At 38.3% G+C, this 25,225-nt stretch overlaps 1 protein-coding gene across 1 annotated transcript in view; it reads right to left on the bottom strand.

Annotated features, from left to right (window-relative positions):
• NLN (neurolysin) overlaps window positions 1-25,225 on the bottom strand; it is a 103,317-nt gene that overhangs the window by 36,933 nt on the left and 41,159 nt on the right. The window contains exons 2-6 of the mRNA XM_039255535.1: window positions 21,280-21,539; window positions 17,017-17,165; window positions 5,671-5,778; window positions 2,132-2,234; window positions 1,346-1,506 (exon numbers count right to left, since the gene is read on the bottom strand). Of these exons, the coding sequence (XP_039111466.1) occupies window positions 1,346-1,506; window positions 2,132-2,234; window positions 5,671-5,778; window positions 17,017-17,165; window positions 21,280-21,539 (781 nt within the window). The remainder of the gene's footprint in view (window positions 1-1,345; window positions 1,507-2,131; window positions 2,235-5,670; window positions 5,779-17,016; window positions 17,166-21,279; window positions 21,540-25,225) is intronic.

A 25,225-nucleotide genomic window follows, 5' to 3' on the forward strand; every position in this document is an offset into this window, starting at 1 on the left:
GTTTGAGAAGATTGCCTTCCTCCTCAAGCATACGGTTTCAGAAGGCCCCAAAGCAGATTCCATTAAATTGAGAAAAAGCAGGATGGACAGGATACAGGAGCCAATATAAAAAGATCTGGTAGGTTTAGGAACTACTGACCAAAAGCATTATTTGGTTGTAATTATTTTAACATGGATCTCACCAGAAGCAAACAGACAAGGAACCCACTAAGTTTTTGAGGGAATTGTATTACCAAAGGCATCATGAGCTTGACCTACAAAAGCTTGAGGTTATTTGATCCCTAAGGCAATCCTAAGGCTTTAAACCAGCATCAGTAGGAATCTTTATTAGTAGCTGCCTAGGATATGGTCATGGAGGGTAACAAGCAAGAAAGAATTTCTGGCAGGCAAAACGAGGCATCGCAGAGTACAACTTCTAAAACAAATTCCTGCTAGGGAAAAAAACCCCAAATAACTTTAATGAGCTATCCAAGAAACATCACCAGGGCTTTTTGAAAATTGGTATGGGCCTATCTTTCCCACTCTTTCCTTTTCAAAATAGGAGTTTTTAGTGTGGTTATTCTGTTCCTATTCTACCAGTGGTGTGTGCATGGTAGGGATGAAGGGACCAGACTACCTGCCGTCTTTTTCACAGGTTGCTAGATAATGAGAAGTTACAAGTGGGGAGGACTTCAGACATCCTGGTGCTTGAACTCAAGGCAGTAACTGGTTAGGATCTGACATATGGTGAATACATTGTATATGCGGGAAAAAAAGGAGTTATCTGGAGAGCCAGACTGTGGTGGAGCTGGCTAGTTGACTCTGAGAATGCACTTCTCATTCTTCCTTTTTCGGTAATAGAATCCACTCAGCCGAGCAAATGACTGCCAACTGAAAACTACATTTCCCAGGTTGTCCTGCAGCGAGATATGGATAGATGATGGAATCTTGAGTCAATGGGATGTGAATGAAGTTTCTGTACGTCATTTCCAGGTCTTCTTAAAAGTGGTGTCTCTGTCCTTCATTTTCTTTTTTCCCCAACAGGTTGGGAATTGGTGACAGCTGGAATGGCCTTGGAAGTCACGGACTGAAGACAGAGAGATGTTCCACCAGCCCTTGACTAGTGACTCAGTAAAAGTATACAACTTTTAGTTTACTTAACCCATACCATTTTTATTAGAACAGCTTAGGCTATGGCCACACCAAGGCTGCCAACGAGCAAGGGAAAACCTAAAGGCCTTCAGGAATGAGGAGGCATAATACACAAATAGGTGTACTGGTCTCTGAGCTAACTGTGACACTGGTAAACAAAGCAAACCTTTTTCTTAAAATCTTCCATAAAGACAAAGACAAACATTTAAAGTACCTCTTTGCACCTTGTATTAAAAGCCATTTCCATCTTCCTTCTGGTTTCAGGGATACAACATTTCTTCATGACAGGAAAATAGTGTGGATACTTTAAAGTAATTTTATACTTGTCATCATCTGTCTTTTCTAAACTGTCAATGAAATCATCAGGAAGAGCACCTGCAAAAAATCATTTTCTCATACATCAATTTTTCCACTCATTACTGGTTGATTTACCATTGGCATGGTGCCTTTAAGAAACTCTAGGAATTCTGTAGAGTAATTGAAATTCAAGTACAATAATGACATTCCTTATAATATCATTTGGATGTTACTGAATTGGGGGGGTAGTGAGAAGACAGGTGGCTTAGGAGGTGGTAATTCAAAACATGAATAGGCTTCAGTGCACTGGTGCAGATGGTGTTTTGATGGAGAACAGGCAAAATTAAGCCAAGAAAGATCCAGAACAGATTAAGAAGACATTGGGTTAAGTGACAATGCAGGGAACATTATAAGGCAAAAAAAATTCAAGGCACTGAAGGCAGTTAAACACCAGTGTAAGTTACCAAGAAATATTATGAAATCTTCTTTGGACTGTCTCTAGAAACAGTATATACTCTTATTAGCATAAAATCTAGGCATGGTTTGGTTGTCTTTTCTGCAGAAGGGGTGATGTGCTCTGTAGAAGGTACTGGTTCATGTTTTAAAGAAATCTTTCAACTCTGATTTGGCAAATTGTGAGGTAACATTATTACCTAAATTATATTATTTAATCCAGAGAAAAAACAACAACACAGGATTTTACCAAGTTCGGCCTTGGAAAACACAAGGAAGGTATCGTCCTCATTGAGATTTTTGTTGAAGTCAATACACAGCTCACTCATTCTTTTCTTCATTGCTTTGATTTCCTGAACGGAGGATACAAATATAGAACAAGAACAATAATATGAAACTCTGATTTTTATCACTGATCAGGTTAAGTTTCACTTTTATATGAAGATTGGCTTCTATACCCAACCATATGGAAGTACTTTTTAAAAGAAACACTTGAGGGGTGCCTGGGTGGCTTAGTCGGTTAAGCGTCCGACTTTCGCTTAGGTCATGATCTCGCGGTTCGTGGGTTCGAGCCCCGCATCGGGCTCTGTGCTGACTGTCAGCTCAGAGCCTGGAGCCTGTTTCGGAGTCTGTGACTCCTTCTCTCTCTCACCCTCTCCTGCTCACGCTGTCTCTCTCTCTCTCTCTCCTAGAAATAAATAAAACATTAAAAATAATGTAAAAAAAAAAATAAAAGAAATACTTGAGGAGTGCCTGGGTACTCAGTCAGTTGAGCATTTGACTCTTGATTTCAGCTCAAGTTTCAGTATCATGGTTTGGGAGTTTGAGCCTTACGTCAGACCCTGTGCTGACAGTGCAAAGTCTACTTAGGATTCTCTCTCTCCTTCTCCCGCTGACCCTCTCCCTGCTTGTGCTCTCTCTCAAAATAAATAAACATTAAAAAAATAAAGATATGCTTGATCAAACAGTTTCTGTGCAGTCTTCTTTGCTATGTCCACGAGTATCTGTGTGCAACATGTACAAAAAAGCAATTCCAGTGATGCATTAGAAATTAGCTGTAAGATTGTTAGAGTTAAATAAATTTAGGAGGGATGGTCAAAACACACTCTGGCACATAGTATATACACAAAATAAATAGTTGCTGGGTGAATAGAAAAATCTAGTAGCCTATTAATAATTAACATATTTCTAATCTGTTCTACAAAGTTTTAATGTAGAAATCAGTATTTAATGCTGAAGTAAGCCAAGAGATAAGAAGTGTATAATTAATTCTATAGTTGCTTGGAAAAAAGGTTTTATCTTAGTGTCATGGAGCTTTGTAAACTAAGGTGATTTATGGGACCTAACGCCTGTATAAAAACTATTAGATAGGAAATAAAAGGAAGCAAAAAAAAAAAAAAAAAAAAAAAAAAAAACCAAAAAAAAAAAAAAAAAAAAAAAAAAAAGGAAACCACAAGAATAAAACATGAAACATTTTTATTAATCTGTCCTATCTTCTAAAAATGTTGGGTAATGAAATTTACATAAACCATAATGGTTCTCAAACCATGGTCCTGACCAGAAGCCTCAATATCACCTGGGAATTTACTAGAAATGCTTATTCTGGTTTTTTTTTTTTTTGAGAGAAAGAAGAGAGAGGGGGGCAGAGAAAGAGAAAGAGAGAGAGAACCTTAAATGGGTTCCACGCCCAATGGAGAGCCTGAAGCAGGGCTTGATCTCACAACCATGAGATCATGACTTGAACTGAAACCAAATGTTGGATGCTCAACTGACTAAGCCACCCAAGTGTCCCAGAAATACATATTCTTGAGACTCACACCAAACCAATGAAAACACAAACTCTCAGACATGAAGCCCTGGTCTCAGAGCTTTAAAAACTTTCCAGGTAATTCTGCTGCACACTAAATTTGGGTCTGCCCACTTAACACACACAGTGCAATATTGTTTTCGGACACTCTGGTTGTCATTCTAAACTCCCTTCCTCTCTACCTCATTCTACAGGAGCCATGTAGTTTGGGTGGGACATGATCCTATCTGAAGTTCCAGGGGCGACTCTATACCAGTTAGGTAATTCCATCCCAATTGTGGGATGGGACTGGTTTGGGTAAGCCAGGCCTGGCATTATCCTCACTAAAAGGGGATTTGAGGTTTGGCATATGATCCAATCTAGGTTACTACGACATGAGGGGAGGTTCGATGGAGGCTTCTCTATGTCCTTCTGGATGGTGGACCTTACAGGTATACAAGCAACTAAATCTCCTCTGTTGTTTACAATGTGTCAACAGGGTTTTGTGAGCTGTAAATAAACACATTTTAACTAATACAGTGTTCATGCCCCAAATGGAAATGATGACTGACTAGGAAGACAAAAGTTCAGGTAAGTGAGATGAGTCACATTTCTCCTCTAATTAGGGTGAAGAGGATACAAGGTGTTCAAAGGGCATCTGGGTGACCCATATCTCAGTGGTACCTTCAGTTATATCTGCTATGCTGAATGAACATTACTTGTCTGGATGTCTTTCAAATTTATTTCCTGTTCTACGGCTTAGAAGAATGACCTGGAAACAAATCATGGGTTATGTTTCCTGTCTAAGAAGAATGAGTTAATTCTGTAGCTGAGTTTACTAAACTGGACAGTGTGATCAGCATTAGACAAAACAATTTTTTTTTCAGAAAATAAATTTCAGTACTGTTAATGTTTTTTCTCTTTTTTACAATTTTCTTAATAACATTTTCTTTTTTCTGGCTTACTTTAGAATACGGTATATAATACATATAACATACAAAATACATGTTAATTGACTACATTATGGATAAAGCTCCTGGTCAATAGCAGACTATTAGTAGTTAAATTTCTAGGGAGTCAGAAGTTATATGTGAATTTTTGACCATGCAGGGGGTCACTACCCTGACCCTTAGGCTGTTTAAGGGTCAACTATATTAATCATAGGATATTCCATTCAAAAATGCTTGTATTAAAACTCTCCATCATATGAACACACGGGTAGGGAAGGAAAAATAAGATAAAAACAGAAAGGGAGGCAAACCATAAGAGACTTAATTATAGAGCACAAACTGAGGGTGGCTGGAAGGGAAGTGGGTGGTGGGAGGGGCTAGATGGATGATGGACCATTAAGGAGTGCACTTGTGATGAGCACTGGGTGTTATCTGGAAGTGATGAATCACTGAATTCTATTCTTGAAACTAATACTACACTACATATTAACTAGCTTGAATTTAAATAAAATTTTGAAAGAAAATAAAACTCTCCATCATAAAAATTTTATTACCAGTGTGTGCTATCTCTGTATGACCAACACAGTGAGGATGCAAATCAACTATTAAGATTCGGAATCAGCTTTAAAAAAATGTAAAATAGAGCAGGGAAAATAAGCCCAGCACACATAAAACAAATGTAAAATATACAGGATTAAAGAAACAATTATGGGTTATCAGTCACCATGAGGTTAACAGGAGTTGTAGATTTTTTTTTGGGGGGGGGTTGCAGAATTTAAAATCACTGACTACCAAATACATTGTAAATGGATTTGTATTAGGTGTTATTTCCCATATTGCAAAAGTGCTGTTTCCTTGTTTTTGTTATTGTTCTATTTTGTTTATTCTTTTTTTTTCTCCAATAAAAAAAATAAACAGGGTGCCTGGCTGGCTCAGTTGGGAGAGCATGCCTCTCTTGATCGCAGGGACATTAGTCCAACCCCCCATTGGGTGTGGAGCCTACTTAAAACATTTTTGAAAATTAAAAAAAAAGAAAAAGAAACATAAACTCACATTTTGTACTTGTTCTGGAAGATGGAGCCCATTCCTTTTTCCCATTTTAACACACTTTTCCAAGTATCTTCTGGCTTCAGGTTTTATCTTACTCAGATCATAGCTTTCCTGAAATGAAAAGAGTACAACAGCCGTTTTTGTACAACAGTGCATGGGTATATTATCAACTATGAGACCAAAGCAAATTTATTCATCATCTCTGTTGGGCTATGAAACACACAGGTGATTACGAGGCAGGTTCTTTTGAAGACCTAATTTCTTTTATGCTTAAGTGAGCTTTGCTCATTTAAAAGAGGAAAATTAAATAAATAAAAAGCTAACCAGAATTGCCTAGCCTTGCATTAGAATCAAAAGTGCCTGTAGTACTTGAAAGTGTGATAATAGAAATATTTGCATAATCTCATTCTGAGCATTCTCTATGTCCATGGTCTTTTTCACAAAACATATTCCTTATCACAAATCATCTGGATTTAATTTTCTATCATTTGGCTAACCTGGTTCCATTTGAGAGGCAGGAACAGAAATAATGGGCAAATTCTACACAAATGGAGAGTGGGACTCTTTTGCCAAAATATCAAACAAGGACAGCTGGATAAAACCCCAGCCAAAGGCTTCCAACGCTTCAAAAATGTCTTACTGTCATTTGGCAAGAGAGATCAAGAGACGACAGCAAATAGCATATGAACAAGTGTCTGGGGAAAATGAGTCAATACTGCACAAAAAGGAAGAAAGCTGGACAGAACACTTGAACCCTTATGCAGCAACACAAACAACATCACTCAAAAGAATGGAGGGCCTTGGAAGAGAATGGAAAATTCCCCCAGCAATAGCAAGGTAATAAAAACACCAGATGTTTTTTTCAAAACAGGTGGCATAATATACATGCCACATCTGGATGGTTGGTCAGTTCATGGACCTTTGGAGGAAACAGACTGCAGAAAGAGTCAGCAGGTGTAATGGATTCAGTTTGGGTGAGAGTCAATGAAGAAGGACTTCTGTCTTGAGAGATTTAAGAGACCTACCACTGGGTGCACTCTCTCCATGAAGACCTGGGCTGTTCACCCCGAGCTGTATATTTTCCCAACTAAGTACATCTTTGAAAGAACAGCGTTCAGCTTTAGCGACTGTATTTTAGACTGTTGGTGCAAGGCTTCTGCTGCAATAATTCTGTAATTTTTTACATTTTGTTGCAGCAGGCAAAGAGCTGTATTTTAACTGAGGGCACTACTTAGTACAACAATGTGTATCTCACTTTGCCTACCAATAAAAAATTTTATGTCCTGGTACTAAAAAAAGCACTTGTTGTGCATACATTACTCACAGTTTCCTCTGCGTTTATTCTGTGGAGGCAGAGAACAGTGACTCTCCTTTTTCTATAACTCCTTTCATATCCCTGGAGAATTGCTGACCTTGCTGGCATGACTGGAGTTGGAAACCTCCCTGGTTGGTGCTGGCAAACACTGGGGTCCCCAGAGCAGGTGCCTGCAATGGCAAGCAACCCAGAATGGCCAGAGGGACTGAAGTAGGCTGTGGGCTGGCTCCCTCAGGGACGGCTAGCAGTTCAAATCACAGTGTTCGCGTGGATGTGATTAACCTGGGTTTATCAAGGCTGGTTTTGACAGCACTAGAAACTATGTCCTGAGGTGTGGGGCACAGCAATAGGAGCTTCTAGAAAGTACAATACTGAATGTTGTAAGGTTGGGGAGCATCTAGGCAGGAGCTATGTGTAGGAGGGGCAGAGGGAAAAAAAAAGTCTGCAGTGAGAAGGGCCTGTCCAGAGCTGGGTGAGTTGTGGAGGACCCAAATGAGCAGGCTGAGGTCGGGAGCAGAGGGCTTTCCCAGCAGGTCAGAGAGCCAAGGCGGAAGCCAGGAGCTCAGACGCACAGCAGTGTACCACCTACTCAGGCTCCTGGGTATACCTGGTCACACTAGCCCAGACCTGAGAACAGAGGCTCATCACATATCTCAGCGGCTGATGCGAGCAGAATTCTCACTCTGCGCTAAGCTCCATCAGAAGAGTCTCACACACTAGGAGCGCTCGCACTTCCTGTCTCTGGGAGTACCAGGCTGCTACTTCAGAAAGCCTAGAAGCATACTCAGCACATAAACTCAAAACTTATGGTCTAGATTAGTTAAAAACTACTGACTCCCCCAAAAAGGTAAGACAAGCATAAACGGGTAGAAGGATGTTCTAAGAAAGATCTGCCCTGAATTAGGTCTAATTAAAATATGACTAATTATCTGTACAAAAATAGTTGACTGACCACAAAAATGACACGTAACAAGATTCTGACTCAGTTGTAACCAGGCACTGTCTGCCAGTCTGACTCTGAGGTCTCGGAAATCTCTGAAGTGCTCTAGTAGGAGTAAAGCACTTCTAAAATGTGCTTCTGAAGCACATTCCTGTCCCAGAGCTGATCACAAGAATATTCTTCCTTTAATCTCCAGGCAAGGTCAAAATTACTGCCCAAGGACTTTCTAAGAAGGAATCAGCCAATACTACACTGTTTTGCTGGACTTGCACCTTCCTGAACAAGAATTTGATCCACTGGAATTGGAACCAGGTCTCAGGCCTCTTTGGGTGAAATTTCTCCTCTTCAGTATTAGGGGCAGGCCTAAAGTGCTCTGAAGTAACTTTCAAGTTTATATAATCTGACAATAGAGGCACTTATTTCATTTCATCTATGTGGTGAGAAGATTTAGTTTCCCCCTAACCTCTTCCTATAACAAAGACCTTTTATATAAAAGCGTGAAAGCAACCCATGCACACACGCAGACACATTTACACGTATGCTTGTACACTCGTATGACAGACAAGAAAACTGAAGACAAGTTTCTAAGATCACTCAGCTATGTATTAGTAAAAATGGATAGAAATAAATTCCTCACTGGGGTGCCTGGGCGGCTCAGTCGGTTAAGCGTCCGACTTTAGCTCAGGTCATGATATCACAGTCTGTGGGTTCAAGCCTCACGTCAGGCTCTGTGCTGACAGCTCGGAGCCTGGAGCCTGCTTCAGCCTCTGTGTCTCCCTCTCTCTCTGCCCCTCCACTGTTCATGCTCTGTCTCTGTCTCTGTCTCTTAAAACAAATAAATAAACATTAAAAAAAAGAAATAAATTCCTCAAATTCTTAATTTGATACTTTCCTCCAAATACTACAGATACCACTACATTACAAACCTTAATTTATTATTCTTCTTCAAAATTTCATTGTAAGTAAGTGAAAATTCTCTTAATCTCTCCCAAATCCTCCCCATCATCTGTCCCATGACTTTGTCCTTTTCTTCACAAGACCTTCACATTTTCAGTTTCTAAAATGTATAGGGGCACCTGGTGGTTCAGTTGATTGAACATCCTACTTTTGATTTAGACTCAGGTCATGATCTTATGGCTCATGAGATCAAGCCTCTGATTGGGCTCTGTGCTGACACCATGGAGTCTGCTTAGGATTCTCTTTGTCTCTTCCTTTCTCTTTCTCTCTCAAAATAAATAAACTTAAAAAATATGTAGATAAAAATTTTTTTCAGTAGTACTTTCTATATTGTGTACACAAAATAGTAATTAAAACCTTGTTAAAAGAATCCTCCAAACGAGCACCTGGGTGCCTCGGTCGGTTAAGCATCAGACTCTTGGTTTCGGTTCCCATGAGTTCCTAGGTTCTAACCCCACTGTGGGCTCTCTGATGTCAGTGCAGAGTCTGCTTGGGATTCTCTCCCTCTCACCCTCTCTCTCTGCCTGTCCCCTACTGGTGCCAATTCTTTCTCAAAAAAAAACAAAAACAAAAACAAACAAAACAAACAAACAAAAAAAAACCTTAAAAAAAAAAGAAAACAATCCCCAGGCGCCTGGGGGCTCAGTCAGTTAGGCATCCGACTTCAGCTCAGGTCATGATATTACTGTTCCCAAGTTCAAGCCCCACTTCGGTCTCTGTGTTGACACCTCAGAGCCTGGAGCCTGTTTCAGAATCTGTGTCTCCCTCTCCCTCTGTGCCCCTCCTTCACTGGGGCTCTCTCTCTGTCTCTGTCTCTAAAATAAATAAAACATTAAAAAAAAAAGAATCCTGAAAATTAATTTTTTTTAATGTTTTATTTATTTTTGAGAGAGAGAGAGAGACAGCGTGAGCAGGGGAGGGTCAGAGAGAGAGGGAGACACAGAATTGGAAATAGGCTCCAGGCTCTGAGCTGGCTGTCAGCATAGAGCCTGATGCGGGGCTTGAACCCACGAACCGTGAGACCATGACCTAAGCGAAAGTCGGACGCTTAATCGACTAAGCCACCCAGGCGCCCCAAGAATCCTGAAAATTAATTTAATATATTCCTTTGAATATAATTTAGAAAAACTGATAATGCTAAAGAAATAGTAGATAACAACAGAATACAGATCCTGTTGCAAATGTTAAGACAGAGGCATAATTTACCTAATTAAATATGCTACATATGAAGTTTCATTCCCTTTTTTCCTGTTCTTATATATTTTTTAAACATTTAATCATTTTTGAGAGAGAGATAAGAGAGAATGTGAGCGTGAGTCAGCACAGAGCCCAATGTGGGGCTCGAACTCACAGAGAGATCATGACCTGAGATGAAGCTGGATGCTTAACTTACTGAGCCACCCAGGTGCGTCCCTTCTGTTTTTTAACATGTTCTGTTTTCTCTCAGGTTTCTATTTGTCTACTGTGAAGCAGGCATTCTTGCACACAGCTGCCCGTGTTCCCAGATGGAGGGCCACGCAAACGCCTGCTTGCTTGCTACTAATTCAACATACCACCACAGGAGTCCCTGCTCTGGTGCGAGCCACGGGCACAGTGAGGACCCTGGGAGTGGGGAGTGTCTTCTTGCGCAAAGACACATTTATTAACTCGGGCCAGTTCAGTTCCCTTCGGCATACATTCACTGAGCTCCCACTTATCCCAGGTACTAGGGAAACAAAGATGAATACCCTGCGGTGCTTTAAGTAATGTGAAGGAAAAAAGACATACTAGCAAATAATGTTAGGATCCTATAGTGAGTGAAGAGAGAGTTAAGCACCCAGGAAGCACAAGAGTGGTGTCTGGCTAATGGAGAAACTAAGGCAAGATAGTTGATCCTTTGTCTCTAGGCTTTTAAAGCCTCACAAAGCTACAAGTTTCAGTAGTTCTGATTATGACCAATAACTAGACTTAAATATTTCAAAATCAAGAAGGGATGGTGTAGGTTAAGACAGTTACCATTAGCATGCTGAATTCTGGACTTAGTTTTCTCCTTCCCTGCCACTCTCCTTTTTTTCTTTTCTTTCTTTTTTTTTTTTTGGTATGGTTTTAAGGCAGTTTCCTGTATTTTAATTTGGCATGAGGCCTCCCTGGCTGGTGGAGTATAAGAATATATAATGCTTAAAAGCATTATTTTAGACTTTAAAATGAAAACTTTTCACTAGTTGGCTAAGATGAATTGGCCTGACAAAAGACCAGGGCTCTAAAAGATATATAAACAATATTACAATAGGTTACTCTATTTCTCAATCCAGCTTACATAACTGAGACTCTTATTTCACTCAAGTATCCCTGTTCTGTGCTTATTACTCTGCAGTCCACTGGAATAAAATATTATATGTCTGGATTGTTTTAACATAGAGACAATATACATTTTTCTCACCAATATGGCTTGAAAGAGAGTCTATGAAACCTTTCCTGGCTTTTTTAGCCAACAACTAAGAAACCTTTGTTAGGATGGGGAAACACCAAGTTCTGTGGCCTTGACTGCTGGCTTTTGATACTTGGACATTTTTTACTCAAAGGAATAAGGAAATGTTTCTTTTACTTTCTTATTATTATTTTCTTCTGGTAGAATTAAGGATAAATTTAACAAGTTAAATTTGCATGTAGTATTTTTTATATAACAAATGAATAAAATTACATATATATGTTATAAAGACAAATTAAATCTACCTTTTAATTTATGAAAAAGAATTTAACAACACTTCTACATTTACTTATGCAACAGGTAACCATTGTCTGGAATTTTATGTTAAACATTTTTTTTCCAATTTTACCAGTTTGTATACATTTAGTTTTGCTTCTTTTTGAGCTTGATAAAATAATATTGAGTTGTATGTAGTGTTCTGGAACTTTTTTCTTTCACAGTTACTAATATTCAGCCATGCTGTTGCACATTGCTGTAGTTTATTTACTTTGCTGCAATAAAAATTCCAATGTAAATATACTAAAATTTACTGATCCATTTTACTGCTGATGGAAATCTAAGTTGTTTCAGTGTTTTGCTATTATTAATAATGTTGTTATGCACATGTGTCCACTTTCACCTGTGTACAAATGCAAAAGTATTTCTAGATAAATGGTGAGGTGGGGGACAGTGAGGGGATGCCGAGTTATGGGGAGTATGAGACCCTACTTCATAACACTAAGTTTTTCTCCAAATTAGTTATTACTCTAATTTTTTAGTTAATTTACACTTTTACCAGTAGTGCATGAACATTCCCAATGATTCACATTGACAGATAGCTGGCATCATTAGACTTAGTTTTTGTCAATCTAGTGAGTGAAAAAGTATCCTACTGTGATCTTTATCTGCACTTCCCCAATTTATGATGAGGTTGAATATCTTTTCATGTTTAATTGACATTTTTGTTTCTTCTGAAATATCTTTTCATGTCCTTTGCCCATTTTTTTTTTCTTTCTTTCTTTTTCGTTTTTTTTTTTTTTTTGGGTTGCGGTGGCTCTTTATATATCTTAGGTACTAATGCTTTGGTAGTTTACTGTTTTACAAATTTCTTAATTTAGTATTTGAGTATTTCAGTATTTTTTAGTTTTAGTTTCTTTTTACTTTATTAATACACGTTCTTTATTTTTTCTAAGCTCAAAGTTATAAATAGGCATTTGTTTTCATTTATTTCGTTTTTTATTATTTTTTAAAATATTTTTTATTTTTGAGAGAGAGACAGAGTGTGAGCAGGAGAGGGGCAGAGAGAGGGGGAGACACAGAATCTAAAGCAGGCTCCAGGCTCCAAGCTGTCAGCACAGAGCATGAAGTGGGGCTCGAACTCACAGACCGTGAAGATCATGACCTGAGCTGAAGTCAGATGCTTAACTGACTGAGCCATCCCGGCGCCCCAGAAATTCTTTATTTTAATGCAGTCATGTTTATCTGTCTTGCACTTTAGTTTAGGACTTTGGGGTCTTGTTCCACAAACACTTCTCTGCTCCGGAGTTGTAAAGACATATTCCTATATAATTTACCAGAAGCTGTTCTCAGTTTGATTGTGAGGAAGAGAAAAATATTTTTCTTTTCCCACATGTAAAATCCATGTCCTAGCACCAATTACTGAAGGCCTTTCAAATCTGTCACCAACTGTTTCTTGCTTTAGTTTATTAACACTGACTAAACATTTACCTCTGTGGCTCTTGTGAAGTTACCATTTCTGAGCATCAGCATCTCCTTTTATAAAAAAGGGATGCCTCACAAGACTGGGAGGAAAGTTAAATTCGATAACTATACTGTTGTGTAAATGTACTGTACTAACCATACATTAGGAAAGAGGTAGGAAGACTATGGTACATTGGTTAGTCTCAGGCTCTATTATAATTTCATCCATCTAGATTCAACACATGGCTTATTTGGGAAGTTTTGAAGCATGACTGCAAATAAGTTGATCTTCCTGGGACTGAGATGTAGTGTCCCCTGGTTTCAGGCAGATCGCAGTGACTGGTCAATCAGTACAGTATGGCAGAAGTGATGCTATGTGACTTCTGAGACAGGTCAGAAAATGAGACAGGCTTCTAGGGAATTTGTCAAAACACCCTTGTTGGAGTCCTGAGTCTCCATGAAACAAGTCCTACTACCCTGATGTTGCCAGGCTCTGAGGAGGCCCAAGTCAGGCCGTGTGAAGAGGCAACATGTAGATGCCCTGACAGGACACGGAGAGAGAGATGTCTTGTTAGCCTCTATATGCTTCAGCCTCAGCCACCACTTCCTTTTTCCATGCAAAACCCCAAGCCAGAGCTACCCAACTGATTGATTCCCTTCTGAATTTCTGATCCACAGAAACCAGACAGAAAATAAAATGACTGCTGCTATTTTTAGGCAGTAAGTTTTGAAGTAATAGGTTACATATCAACAGATAAGTGGAAGGCTTATTGAACACAGATTTTGCACAAAGAACTGAGAAAAGTGATTTATATTTCTTTTTTCTTTTTCTTTTTTTTTTTTATATTTTTATTTATTTCTAGGAGAGAGAGAGAGAGACAGCGTGAGCAGGGGAAGGTCAGAGAGAGAGGGAGTCACAGACTGAAACAGGCTCCAGGCTCTGAGCTGGCAGTCAGCACAGAGCCCGACGCGGGGCTCGAACCCACGAACCGTGAGATCATGACCTAAGCGAAAGTCGGACGCTTAACCGACTAAGCCACCCAGGCGCCCCTATATTTCTTTTTTTTAAAAAGATTTTATTTTTTAAGTAATCTCTACACCCGAGGTGGGGCATGAACTCAGAACCCTGAGATCAAGAGGGATATGCTCCACTGAATGAGTCAGCCAGCTGCCCCTAATTTCATACTATGTACTAATCCTAAGTGAAGAATAACATGAAAGCTAAAGTCACATTTTATATCAAACTAAAAATATTATATTTGATTATTGTCTACATTGGTGGTATCTTGAGACCTCAATATTATTCAGAGTACCTTCATTTTAGTAGATTAAGCCTGAAATTGTTTATTTCATATACATTTAATAACCTATTATCCAGCTTAATGAAGGCTTTGTGTGTCACATCATGGTTGCCCTATTTTACTTACAACATTATAAAGAAAAGTAAATAGATATCCTAACTTTGTCTTTTAGGTATGAATGGGATGAAATTTATCATTTATTAAAGTGTCCAATGTTAGCAGAAAACTCATACTGATACTTTAAGATTTTAAAAAGCACTGCCTATATACTGAGTAATATACAGAATTTTCAAATTGCTGTATTGTATACCCAAAAGTAATTGAACACTGTATGTTAACTATATTGGAATTAAAATAAAATATGGGAACCTGGTGGCTCAGTTGGTTGAGCTTCCACCTTGATGTCGGCTCAGGTTGTGATCCCAGGGTGGTGGGATTAAGCCCTGTGTCAACTCCATGCTGAGCATTAAGCCTGCTTAGGATTTTCTCTTTCTGTCTCTCTCTCTCCACCCCCCCCCCATACTCAAACTCTCTCAAAAAAACAAAGTACAATAAAAAAAAAAATACTGCCTAAATAAACACAATTATTTGTCAAAGAAGGTACTTAAAGGTAACTAAATTCACTGAATAAGCTCCAGTGCTTAAAAACCAAAATAGTTATTTTTTTATTGTTCTGATCTAGCCTTAACACACACTGTAAAAGCTCCTATCAATGGTCACATAACAAATGACATGTATGGGAATAATTACTCTTTTGGTAAAAAAGAAGAATTATGAAACTACTGAAAATTATGAAAATCTGAAACTATTGTAAATTATCACAATAAAATTATTACAATAAAACCAGCCCAAACAAATGAACTGATATGATGAATGCACTAGTATACTATACTGGCAGCAGTGTGTTCCCAAATTTACTGGGATCAAATCCCAATAAAAGTATAATAAAGAAATCCAAAGTGATAAACCTTCTAAATTTCGAGAGCATTCATAAATACCAGAGTAAAACATTACACATGATATAAAACATTAAGATTGCAATACTTTGGGCTAGAAAATCCCAAAAGAAAACTTAGAAGTTAGAATGAAAACAGTTAATAAAAAAAAATTAGATATCCTGAGAAAAAATTCTAAAATACATATCTGTTATAGAGCTAGAAAGGAATTAGATTTGGGGGGATAAAATAAAATAAAGGAGACTATAAGGGCAATGATTTGAATCATACAGAGTAATAACTAAGGTCAAAAGAAGAGAACAATGTAACTAATAAAGAATAATCATAAAGTTATTACAATTTATGTTAGTTTTATAGTGCTAAAGATGAACAGTTATGGGGACACCTGGGTAGCTCAGTTGGTTAAGCATCTGACTCTTGATTTTAGCTTGGGTCATGACATCATGGTTAGTGACTCTGAGCCCCATATTAGGCTCTGCCTATATACAGAGTAATAGGCATATTAGGCTCTGCACTCACAGGGTGGAGCCTGCTTGGGATTCTCTCTCTCCCTGTCCTGCTCTCTTTCTCTTTCAAAATTAATAAATAAACTTAAAAAAAAGATAAACATTTATGAACCACATAGATGAATATAAATTACAGGTAAAAGTGCCTATCTGACATGAGAGAACAGACAGCCACATACATCTTAAATGTCTAAATAAAGTCTTGATTACATATTCTTTAGTAAGTTAAAGCATGTGAAATAAAACTGCTTTCTTATTTCAACTCTTGTCATAATTGGCTACAAGGAATCGAATTTTTGAGATTTTGTATAAAGAAACATGCAAAATAAAACAAAATGTTTAGGATTATAAACCAATGGTTGCTTTCCAAACAAATTGCTAAATGTCTTTAAAATAAAAATTCTAAGCAAAGGCATGATGTTGAAAATGCTAGGAAGTAAATCAACACTGGTGATGAAAATATCAAAAGCACTCAAGGTAGACCCACCTAAAACATTCATTATCTGTAATTTCTGCAAGTCCTGAAAAATGTAAGGATGACAGAAAGGAATGACTCTGGTGTGCAGCATCAACGATATGTCATTAATATCAAGGCCAAAACCACATGGTATTTGCAGATAAACAATTTAAATCCATTTGCTTGTAGTTGATCCGATCTATTAGAATACTTGCAACATTTAGAAAACTCAAACAGGTTTTTACATTGAACCATTATGTTCATGACAGTTAAATATCCTTAGATTTATAGATGTATACTTTTTTATACTTGGTCTTTAGTGTTAAGTGAATGTAATTAGCAACTCAACACAAACCTATGTAGTATAACAATATATAACACTATGCTATGCCCACTACTATAATTAGAAACAAAATCTAGAAATTTTCAAATACCTTTTTTTATGTTTATTTATTTTGAGAGAAAGAGAACACAAGCTGTGGAGGAACAGAGAGAGAGGGGGCGAGAGAAAAAGAGAGAGAGAGAGAGAGAGAGAGAGAGAGAAAGAGAGAGAGAGAGAATCCCAAGCAAGCTCTACACTATCAGTGCAGAGCCTGATATGCGGATTGGACGCATGAACCTGAAATCATGAAAACATGCCCTGAGATGAAATCAAGAGTCAGATGCTTAACCTCAAGCACCCTCAAATACTTTTTATTGTTGGTCAAAGATTTTTACTTTTTTATTGTAGATTTTGATTTCCTTTTAAAAGGGTTTATAACATCATTTACCTGTAAGTGAACAATTCTCAGAAATATATCTTCTCTCATGCTCATCTCGATATCAAAACGAGAAAGTCTTTTGTCTGCTTCTGTACTTGCTGCCCGCACTTCTTTGTCAGAGGAGACGTGTTGGGGAAAGTCTAACATGGTTCGTTCCACTGTCAATAGAGCAAAAGACCATAAGGATTCATCCAATCAGTTTTAAGAAAAATACCTCCTACCTAGAGGAACAGTTATCCCAATATAAGTTTTTCATTTTATACTTTCTGTAAAGTTTTCTAAGGCTATCAGGAGACAGCATCTAATGTAGAACTTGGCTGTTGCGGTGGGATTATTAGGAACAATAAGGGTATAAACTGAGCACTTATCTAAGTATGTTTAGGGTGTCGTTACCCATTAACTGGGAATGCTGAAGGATAAAGACTTAGTTCTCATACTAACACATTTTATAGTCTGGGGGAGGGAACAGTACATGAAAAGATAAAGAACAATACAGGACAGAGCAGCTTAGTAGTCAAGTGAATGGGATAATAACTCAAAGACAGCAATATTGGGACTGGAGCACTATGTGATGCCTCTGAAGAAAGCTGGACCTTAGGGTGGGCAGGGAAAGAGGAAGACCTCAGGAGAGGATTGGAAAAGTAGAGACTACAAGCATGAGGACTGGCAGAGAGAGAAGATGTTTTAGAAAAAAGCAGACCAATTTAGTTGGGGGTGGGGGGAGTTTGTTTAAAATAGAAATTCCTAACCTTTACTATAGATTGCTTAGAGAATCTAGTCAAATTTATGGACCCTCCCCCAAAGGCAAACATTCATACAAGCAAAAAAGTTCTATACAATTTTAGAAGATTTCCATAAATCTCAGTGGACACATCCAGTGAACAGGTGAATATTGGGGGTATCCTGTTAAATAATGATGGTAATGATCTGCTCTAATCTCCACATATTAAGATTCTTTATAATACGACTTTCATTGGGCAAAAATCTGATGTCAGTGAAATAAGCCATACTAGAGAAAAAAATGAGTATGGTTTATTTATTTTTAAAAGTTTTTATTTATTTAAAAATTTAAGTGTTTGTTTAATTTTGAGAGAGAGAGAAAGAGAGAGAGAGAGAGGGAAAGAGAGGAAGGGAAGGAGGGAGGGAGAGAGAATGAGCAGTAGAGGGGGAGAGAGAGATGGGGACACAGAATCTGAAGCAGGCTCCAGGCTCTGAGCTGTCAGGACAGAGCCTGAAGCAGGGCTCAAATTCATGAACCATGAGATTATGACCTAAGCTTAAGTTGGATGCTTAACCACCTGAGCCACCTAGGTATCCCTTTATTTCTTTATTTTTGAGAGAGACAGAGAGAGACAGAGAGAGAGAGAGAAAGAGAGAGATTAATTCCCAACCAGGCTCCGGGCTTGACATAAGGCTCTAACTCACAAACTGAGATCCTGACCTGAGCTGAAATCAAAAGTCACACACTTAACCAACTAAGCCACCCAGGCAGCCAAAAATGAGTATGTTTATAGGGATGGCTGTGGCTATACTGTAACAATGAATACATTTTTATTAGCTTTAGTACTTTGAAGATAACTGTAAACAGGTAAAACTTCCACATGTGATATATGGTAGACAGAACTATCCTTTCTCAACCAAGAAACTGTCCAGTTAAACAAGCTACTCCACTTGTACCAGTCCTCTGAAAACATAAAGCTGCAAAAAAAATCACTTCAAATATCTGAATAGATTTATAACATGTGGTTTAAAAAATCTAATTAAATAATTATCCTTTAAGGATTTAATACATACTTTTATGTTCCTTGATTAAAGCATGGAAAAGAATTAAAATCTCATGCATACAGCACCTGTTAAAGTGATAGAGTTAACTATATAGTTACAATTTGTTTACTTTTTAAAATTAGGTCAAGAAGATATTAAGAAAAAATCAAAATTGCTCAAGAACTAAAATGTGCTGAACAAAATGCAAGAGTCTAAAATTGGAAACCTATTCTTAAACAAACAATAATACTAAAAACCATTTCCTTCCTTACTTTGCCACAAAGACCTGAACCAGACTTGGGCTCTCACTGCCAAACTATAAACAATATCGGACACTAGACAAATGAGGTTTTAACAGCTACTGCAGGAGGCAGAATGAACTCTGAGAACATACACAGATAAGAGAAAGTTGGTCTTTAAAAATCTACTCCTAAACTTAAAAATTTTTATGATTAAATTACAAAGGTAAATTTATGGGAGAACAAGGACTTCTGAAAACTAAAAGGATATTTAAAGATGTATTATTGGGGGGGCGCCTCGGTGGCTCAGTTGGTTAAATGTCTAACTTTGGCTCAGGTCATGATCTCACAGTTTCTAAGATTGAGCCTTGCGTCGGGCTCTGTGCTGAGAGCTCAGAGCCTGGAGCCTGCTTTGGATCCTATGTCTCCCTCTCTCCTTCTCCTTTACTCATGCTCTGTCTCTCTCTGTCTGGAAAATAATAAATTAACATTAAAAAAAAGGTGTATTACAGGAAAAGAAGCAGAATTTAAGATAATTTTTAAAAAGATTTTGTTTTTTCTCCCATTGATTTTTATATTTGTTAAATGCATCAGTCACCAGGCTGGCACACCATGTTGGCCATATGTGACTGAAGAAGAAAGGAGTCTCTGAACCAAGGACAAACCACGTAGAGAGGGGGGAGATGCACAAAATATCACCTCTCCAGGAAAACTCTGCCAAACTGGGGACTCCATCCCTTTGACTTTGACTACTGAGATCCATCAGGTCTTTTTTTTTTAATGTTTTATTTATTTCTGAGAGAGAGAGAGGGAGTGTGAGCAGGGGAGGGTCAGACAGAGAGGGAGACACAGAATCTGAAACAGGCTACAGGCTCTGAGCTGGCTGTCAGCACAGAGCCCGACACGGGGCTTGAACCCAAGAACCGTGAGATGATGACCTGAGCCAAAGTCGGACGCTTAACCGACTGAGCCACCCAGGCGCCCCTATCCATCGGGTCTTTTTTATTCAGTAGTTTAAACTCAAGGCTTTTAGCCAGATTTAGTGGCTATGAAAGAGGGTGAAGTAGCTCGTGGTAAAAGGCAGAAACTGAAACAGAAAAGAAGAGGTAAAAGAGTTCCTATTAACATGGGACATAGGGTAAAGAATTCTTGGTGTTGAGGGCTTGGTCAGGGTAAAGGGGTGACTGGGTCACTAAGGCTGTGCAGGATGCTGAACAATCTTCCAAATTCCAGAATACATACAAATGTTTATGATACCCGGTTTTACAGATAACCTATGTTCTTACAAAGCCTAGATAGCCACAGTTGTTTAGCCATAATTATATTAGAGAATGTCTAACCCTTAGAGGAGTGAATCTCCATTCCTTTTAACTCAAAGGTCCTGATACTTATGTTATCGAATAATATACTTCAAGTATAAGAAATATAGAAAACAGAGAAAAACATTAAATTAAAAAAAAATCAAGTATAAACCCAATACCCAAGAAATTAGCTACTACTGAAATCTGTGTATTTTCTTCTCTGTAATTTTTTATCTATTTTTTTTTTTTTAAATGTTTTATTTATTTCTAGGAGAGAGAGGGAGAAACGGCATGAGCAGGGGAGGGTCAGAGAGAGAGGGGAGGGTCAGAGAGAGAGGGTCAGTCACAGACTGAAACAGGGTCCGGGCTCTGAGCTGGCAGTCAGCACAGAGCCCGACGCGGGGCTCGAACCCACGAACCGCGAGATCATGACCTAAGCGAAAGTCGGACGCTTAACCGACTGAGCCACCCAGGCGCCCCTTATCTATGTTAATAAATACTACATAGTGTTTATGGCTACATAGCGTTGCAGAGCCTCAGTGTATCATTATGTGGCCCTTCTATCTGCTGGTTGGTACCCAGGAGTTGTTTTCAACTTCTGCTATGACAGACTACCTGTTTACACATAAATTTAGACATAATTTTTCCTGTATCTGATTATTTACTTAGATTAAATGACTAGATGTGGAATTCTTGGGCCAGGGTATGAGCTTCTTTAGAGTTTGATGTATTATGTCAAAATACTCACTCCAGAAAGCAGTTGTAATGAGACTGTGTATTTTGTAGCACCACTGCCAACATAATAAAACATTTTAATCTTATTTAATTGAGTTCTAAGCAATTAGTTAATCATTATGGAAAAATCAATGTCTTGTAAAATTGGAAAATAGACTGCCAACACAGAAAGCATAAAATGTTTTATGATGCCTACAGTATGAAATATCGACATGCTTCTGCATCCTACTCACCTATATATTTCACTTCTACATCTGCCAGAGCCTGCAAACAGTTCTCGTAAGTTACTTCCTCAATGTCAAGCATTCCAATAGCATCGTACACCTGTTTGGTCTGCACAATGAGTTCCTCAGTTCTCGTTTTAATTTGCTCTGGTGAAAGATCCCATCTTAAGACATTTCTGCCAGCTACAGTATAGGAAGACATTGCCTGAAGAGGAGACATCATTTCTCTTCCTAAAGTCATTCTGAATAAAATCCTGGAACCACCAGCTCTAAAAAGAATCAGAAAAAGAATAAAAATTAGGAATCTGTTGATCCAAAGTCAATACACAAATGTATAGTGTCTAGTCAAATTAAAAAGAACTTTTTAATAAAATTGAGCAAGTCTCTTGCAGGTGAACACATAAGCACAAAATTAAATGCATTTGTATTTTTTTCCCTTGAATGTAGGTTTAATGAAATTAGTACTTATCATTGGTTATGTAATTAAATCATGTTGAGACATGAAGTCAGGTGTCAAAGACATAATAATTGCTCTTTATAAATTAAACCAGTCATCTTTCTTATATAAATGTTTTTCCTGTGCTGGGCTGCCTGGCTGTTCAGCCAAAGGAGCATGTAACTCTTGATTCTGCAGTTGTAAGTTCAAGTTCGATGTTGGGTGTAGAGATTACTTAAAAAAAATAAAATCTTAAAAAAAAATAAAGGGGCGCCTGGGTGGCTTAGTCGGTTAAGCGTCCGACTTTCGCTTGGGTCATGATCTCGCGGTTCGTGGGTTCGAGCCCCGCATCGGGCTCTGTGCTGACTGCCAGCTCAGAGCCTGGAGCCTGTTTCAGTCTGTGACTCCCTCTCTCTCTGACCCTCCCCTGCTCACGCTGTCTCTCTCTCTCTCCTAGAAATAAATAAAACATTAAAAAAAAAAATTAGGGGCGCCTGGGTAGTTCAGTCGGTTAAGCGTCCGACTTTGGCTCAGGTCATGATCTCACGGTTTGTGGGTTTGAGCCCCACATCAGGCTCTGTGCTAACAGCTTGGAGCCTGGAGACTGCTTTGGATTCTGTGTATCCTTATCTCTACCCCTTGCCCACTCACCCTGTCTCTCTCACTCTTTGTCTCTCTCTCTCAAAAATGAATAAATATTAAAAAAAATTTTAATTAAGAAAAAAATAAAATTAAAAAAAAGTTATTTCCTGTGCCAACATCTACCTACAATGTATACAGACTCAAATAACATTTTGGGATTCAGCAAGGAAACATTTTCAAAATGCTCTTTTTATAATGAACAGCAACGTAAAAAATTGTTTTTACCATCATTTCATGTAAATCAACTATGGCAATTTGAATTTAAGGCTTGGGAAATAAACTCTGGTATTGCTATGGCATTATTCTAAAAGAGAAAAGAAAAAAGAAACTAAGTGTAATGATACCAATCCTTTATCTCAAACTAATAACCAATGCCATGTGTATGTATATATGTAATATATATCATGTAACATAATTTTAGAACTTATAAATAAAAATATTATAATTAATGGCTAACATTTGTTGTATGTTTACTCACTGTACTAAATGGTTTCCATTTATTCACTCAGTCCTCAAAAGAAAACTATGTGGCAGATACTGTAGTTATCCTCATTTTACTAAAGAGGAAACTAAAACACAGGAAAGTTAAGTAACTTGTCCAAGGTCACACAGCTGGTTATATGGTGTGAAGTACGAGTAAAAACCAGACAGATACAGTAGAGATCCAGAACCCTTAACTGCTATGCTAACCTTCATTCCTATTACCTTACAAGACCCCATAACAACCTTATGAGGTAGGCAGTGCATTATTCCCTTTTAATGATGAGGCAGTTGAGGCTCAGTTACTTATTCAGGGTCATTCGCTTAACAAATACTTATGAACATATACTGTTTTGTCATTGTGATAGGCATCAAGGATAAACAGGAAAACTTACTAGGATTCTGCTATTACAGTGGAGAGACAAATCGATAAATGAACTATTATTCTATATTGAGATGAGTGCTATAACAGGGATAAGCAGAGGGAACTGTGAAAGACTGCAGAAGGAACTTTTCTTGGAAGATTTTACAGAGGCAACAAGGGGCAAGCCAAGATCTGGACTATATCCAAAAATTATCTAAATGCCAAAAGCTGTAAGGAGAGAGAAATCTGATAAGGTCAGTAAAGACTACAGAATATGAAGAGCTTTGGGAATCACTAAAGAGTTCAACCTGAAGTCAGTGAGAGAGCCACTGAAGGGTTTTAATCAGGCAAGAGATGAAATAAGATAAACATTCTAGAGAAACTGACCAAATTAAAGTGAGTTGGAATGTTTGGAAAAGAGAGATCATGCTAGAAGAAAGCTATTCCTGTAATTGGAGCATAATATAATGGTATACTGACTTAGGAAAAGGGGGGAACTGGAGTGACTTAAAAGATATTCAGGAATTAGTATTAGTATGACTTGGTACTTGGTATGGGGTGGATGCTGAGAAAGTCAAGGAGGTTATCTAAGATTCTTATAACTGGATGTATAGATGGTGGTATGATCACTAAAATAGGAAACTTAGAAGGAAGAGGAGGTTCTTTGGGGTAGGGGAAAGAGATATTCAAGTCTGGACATGTGAAGTTTGAAGTGGTGGTGGCACATGAAAGTGGAATTCATTAATATGAGATGGTAATTAAAGTTAGAGGAATGGCTGAACTGGCCCAAGGGAGTTTGCAGAATGAGAACAGAACAATTGAGCCCTGACTCTAGTTTAATCATTGAGACAGAAGGAAAACCAAACCAGAATGGATTTAGGAAGTTGTGAAAAGTAAGCAAAGAAAAAGGGAGGGAGGCATGCCCTGGCTAGCTTGGTTAGTAGAGCATCCAACGCTTGATCTCAAGGTTGAGAGTTCAAGCCCCACCCTGGGTGTGGAGCCTACTTAAAAACAACAACAACAAAAAAGAGGCAGTAAATAACCATCAAATGTACAAATTTCAAGAAAAATGGAAGAGTCTGTTAAATTTACAACAGGAACGCCACTGATGACTCGGGCAAGAGCAGGGTCAGTGGGATGGTGGGGGTAGAAGTCAGAGTGCTATGAATTAGGGGGAGGAAGAAGGTAAAGAACTGGAGAGTACATCTAAGCGAATCTCTAGAGTTGGATGTATTTTAATTTTTATTTTTGGGAGAATGCAAGTGGGGAGGGACAGAGAGAGGGGAACAGAAGATCTGAAGCGGGCTCAGTGTTGACAGGCTGACAGCAGCAATTCTGACGCGGGGCTCGAACTCACAAACCAAGAGATCATGACGTGAGCAGAAGTCAAACACTCAACTGACTGAGCCACCCAGGTGCCTCAAATTGGATGTGTTTTACATAAGAAAAGAGACTACAGTCTCAGTAAAATTAATAAAACAGGTAAAGTAGTTAGGTTATAGCAAAAAAGTGTGGATTTGAATTTAGGAATTCACAGGTTAAGCAGTCTGATACGATCCAGGAAATTTTCCCAGAAGTGGATGGTTAATATAAATGAGTTGACGAATGCAATCTTCAACTTAATTAATTAATCCAATACTAATTGGATTAATGGTCTGTGTGAACACTGGGGTCAGCAGCTTGATAGCTGGGTCTTGGAATAGAAAGGAAGACTGAGCCAGAAACCAAAGTCTTCAAAGAATGGAGAAGACCAACAGGTAGCTAGCTGGTGGAGGACATTGTGAGTAGGGTATAGAATGATAAAACAGACTGCGGGCCTTGAAGGTGCTTTTATACAATGGTGAAGAAGTGTTGGTCTGGGAGCACAATTTGGGGCAAGGCAGGAGCTGGCAAACAAAGAAGATGTGGTCTTTCCTCTTTACTTTGTGGTATGTGGGGTTTGGAAGAGAGAGGGATATCGAGACAATATTTTCCTCAGGGTTGAGTGGATTTCAGTAATGGTTACTAGATGAAAAGACAATCCAGAGAGTATA

The sequence above is a fragment of the Hyaena hyaena genome, unplaced genomic scaffold (assembly GCF_003009895.1).
Source record: "Hyaena hyaena isolate Hyena2069 unplaced genomic scaffold, ASM300989v1 scaffold_530, whole genome shotgun sequence".
NCBI classification, from domain to species: domain Eukaryota; kingdom Metazoa; phylum Chordata; class Mammalia; order Carnivora; family Hyaenidae; genus Hyaena; species Hyaena hyaena.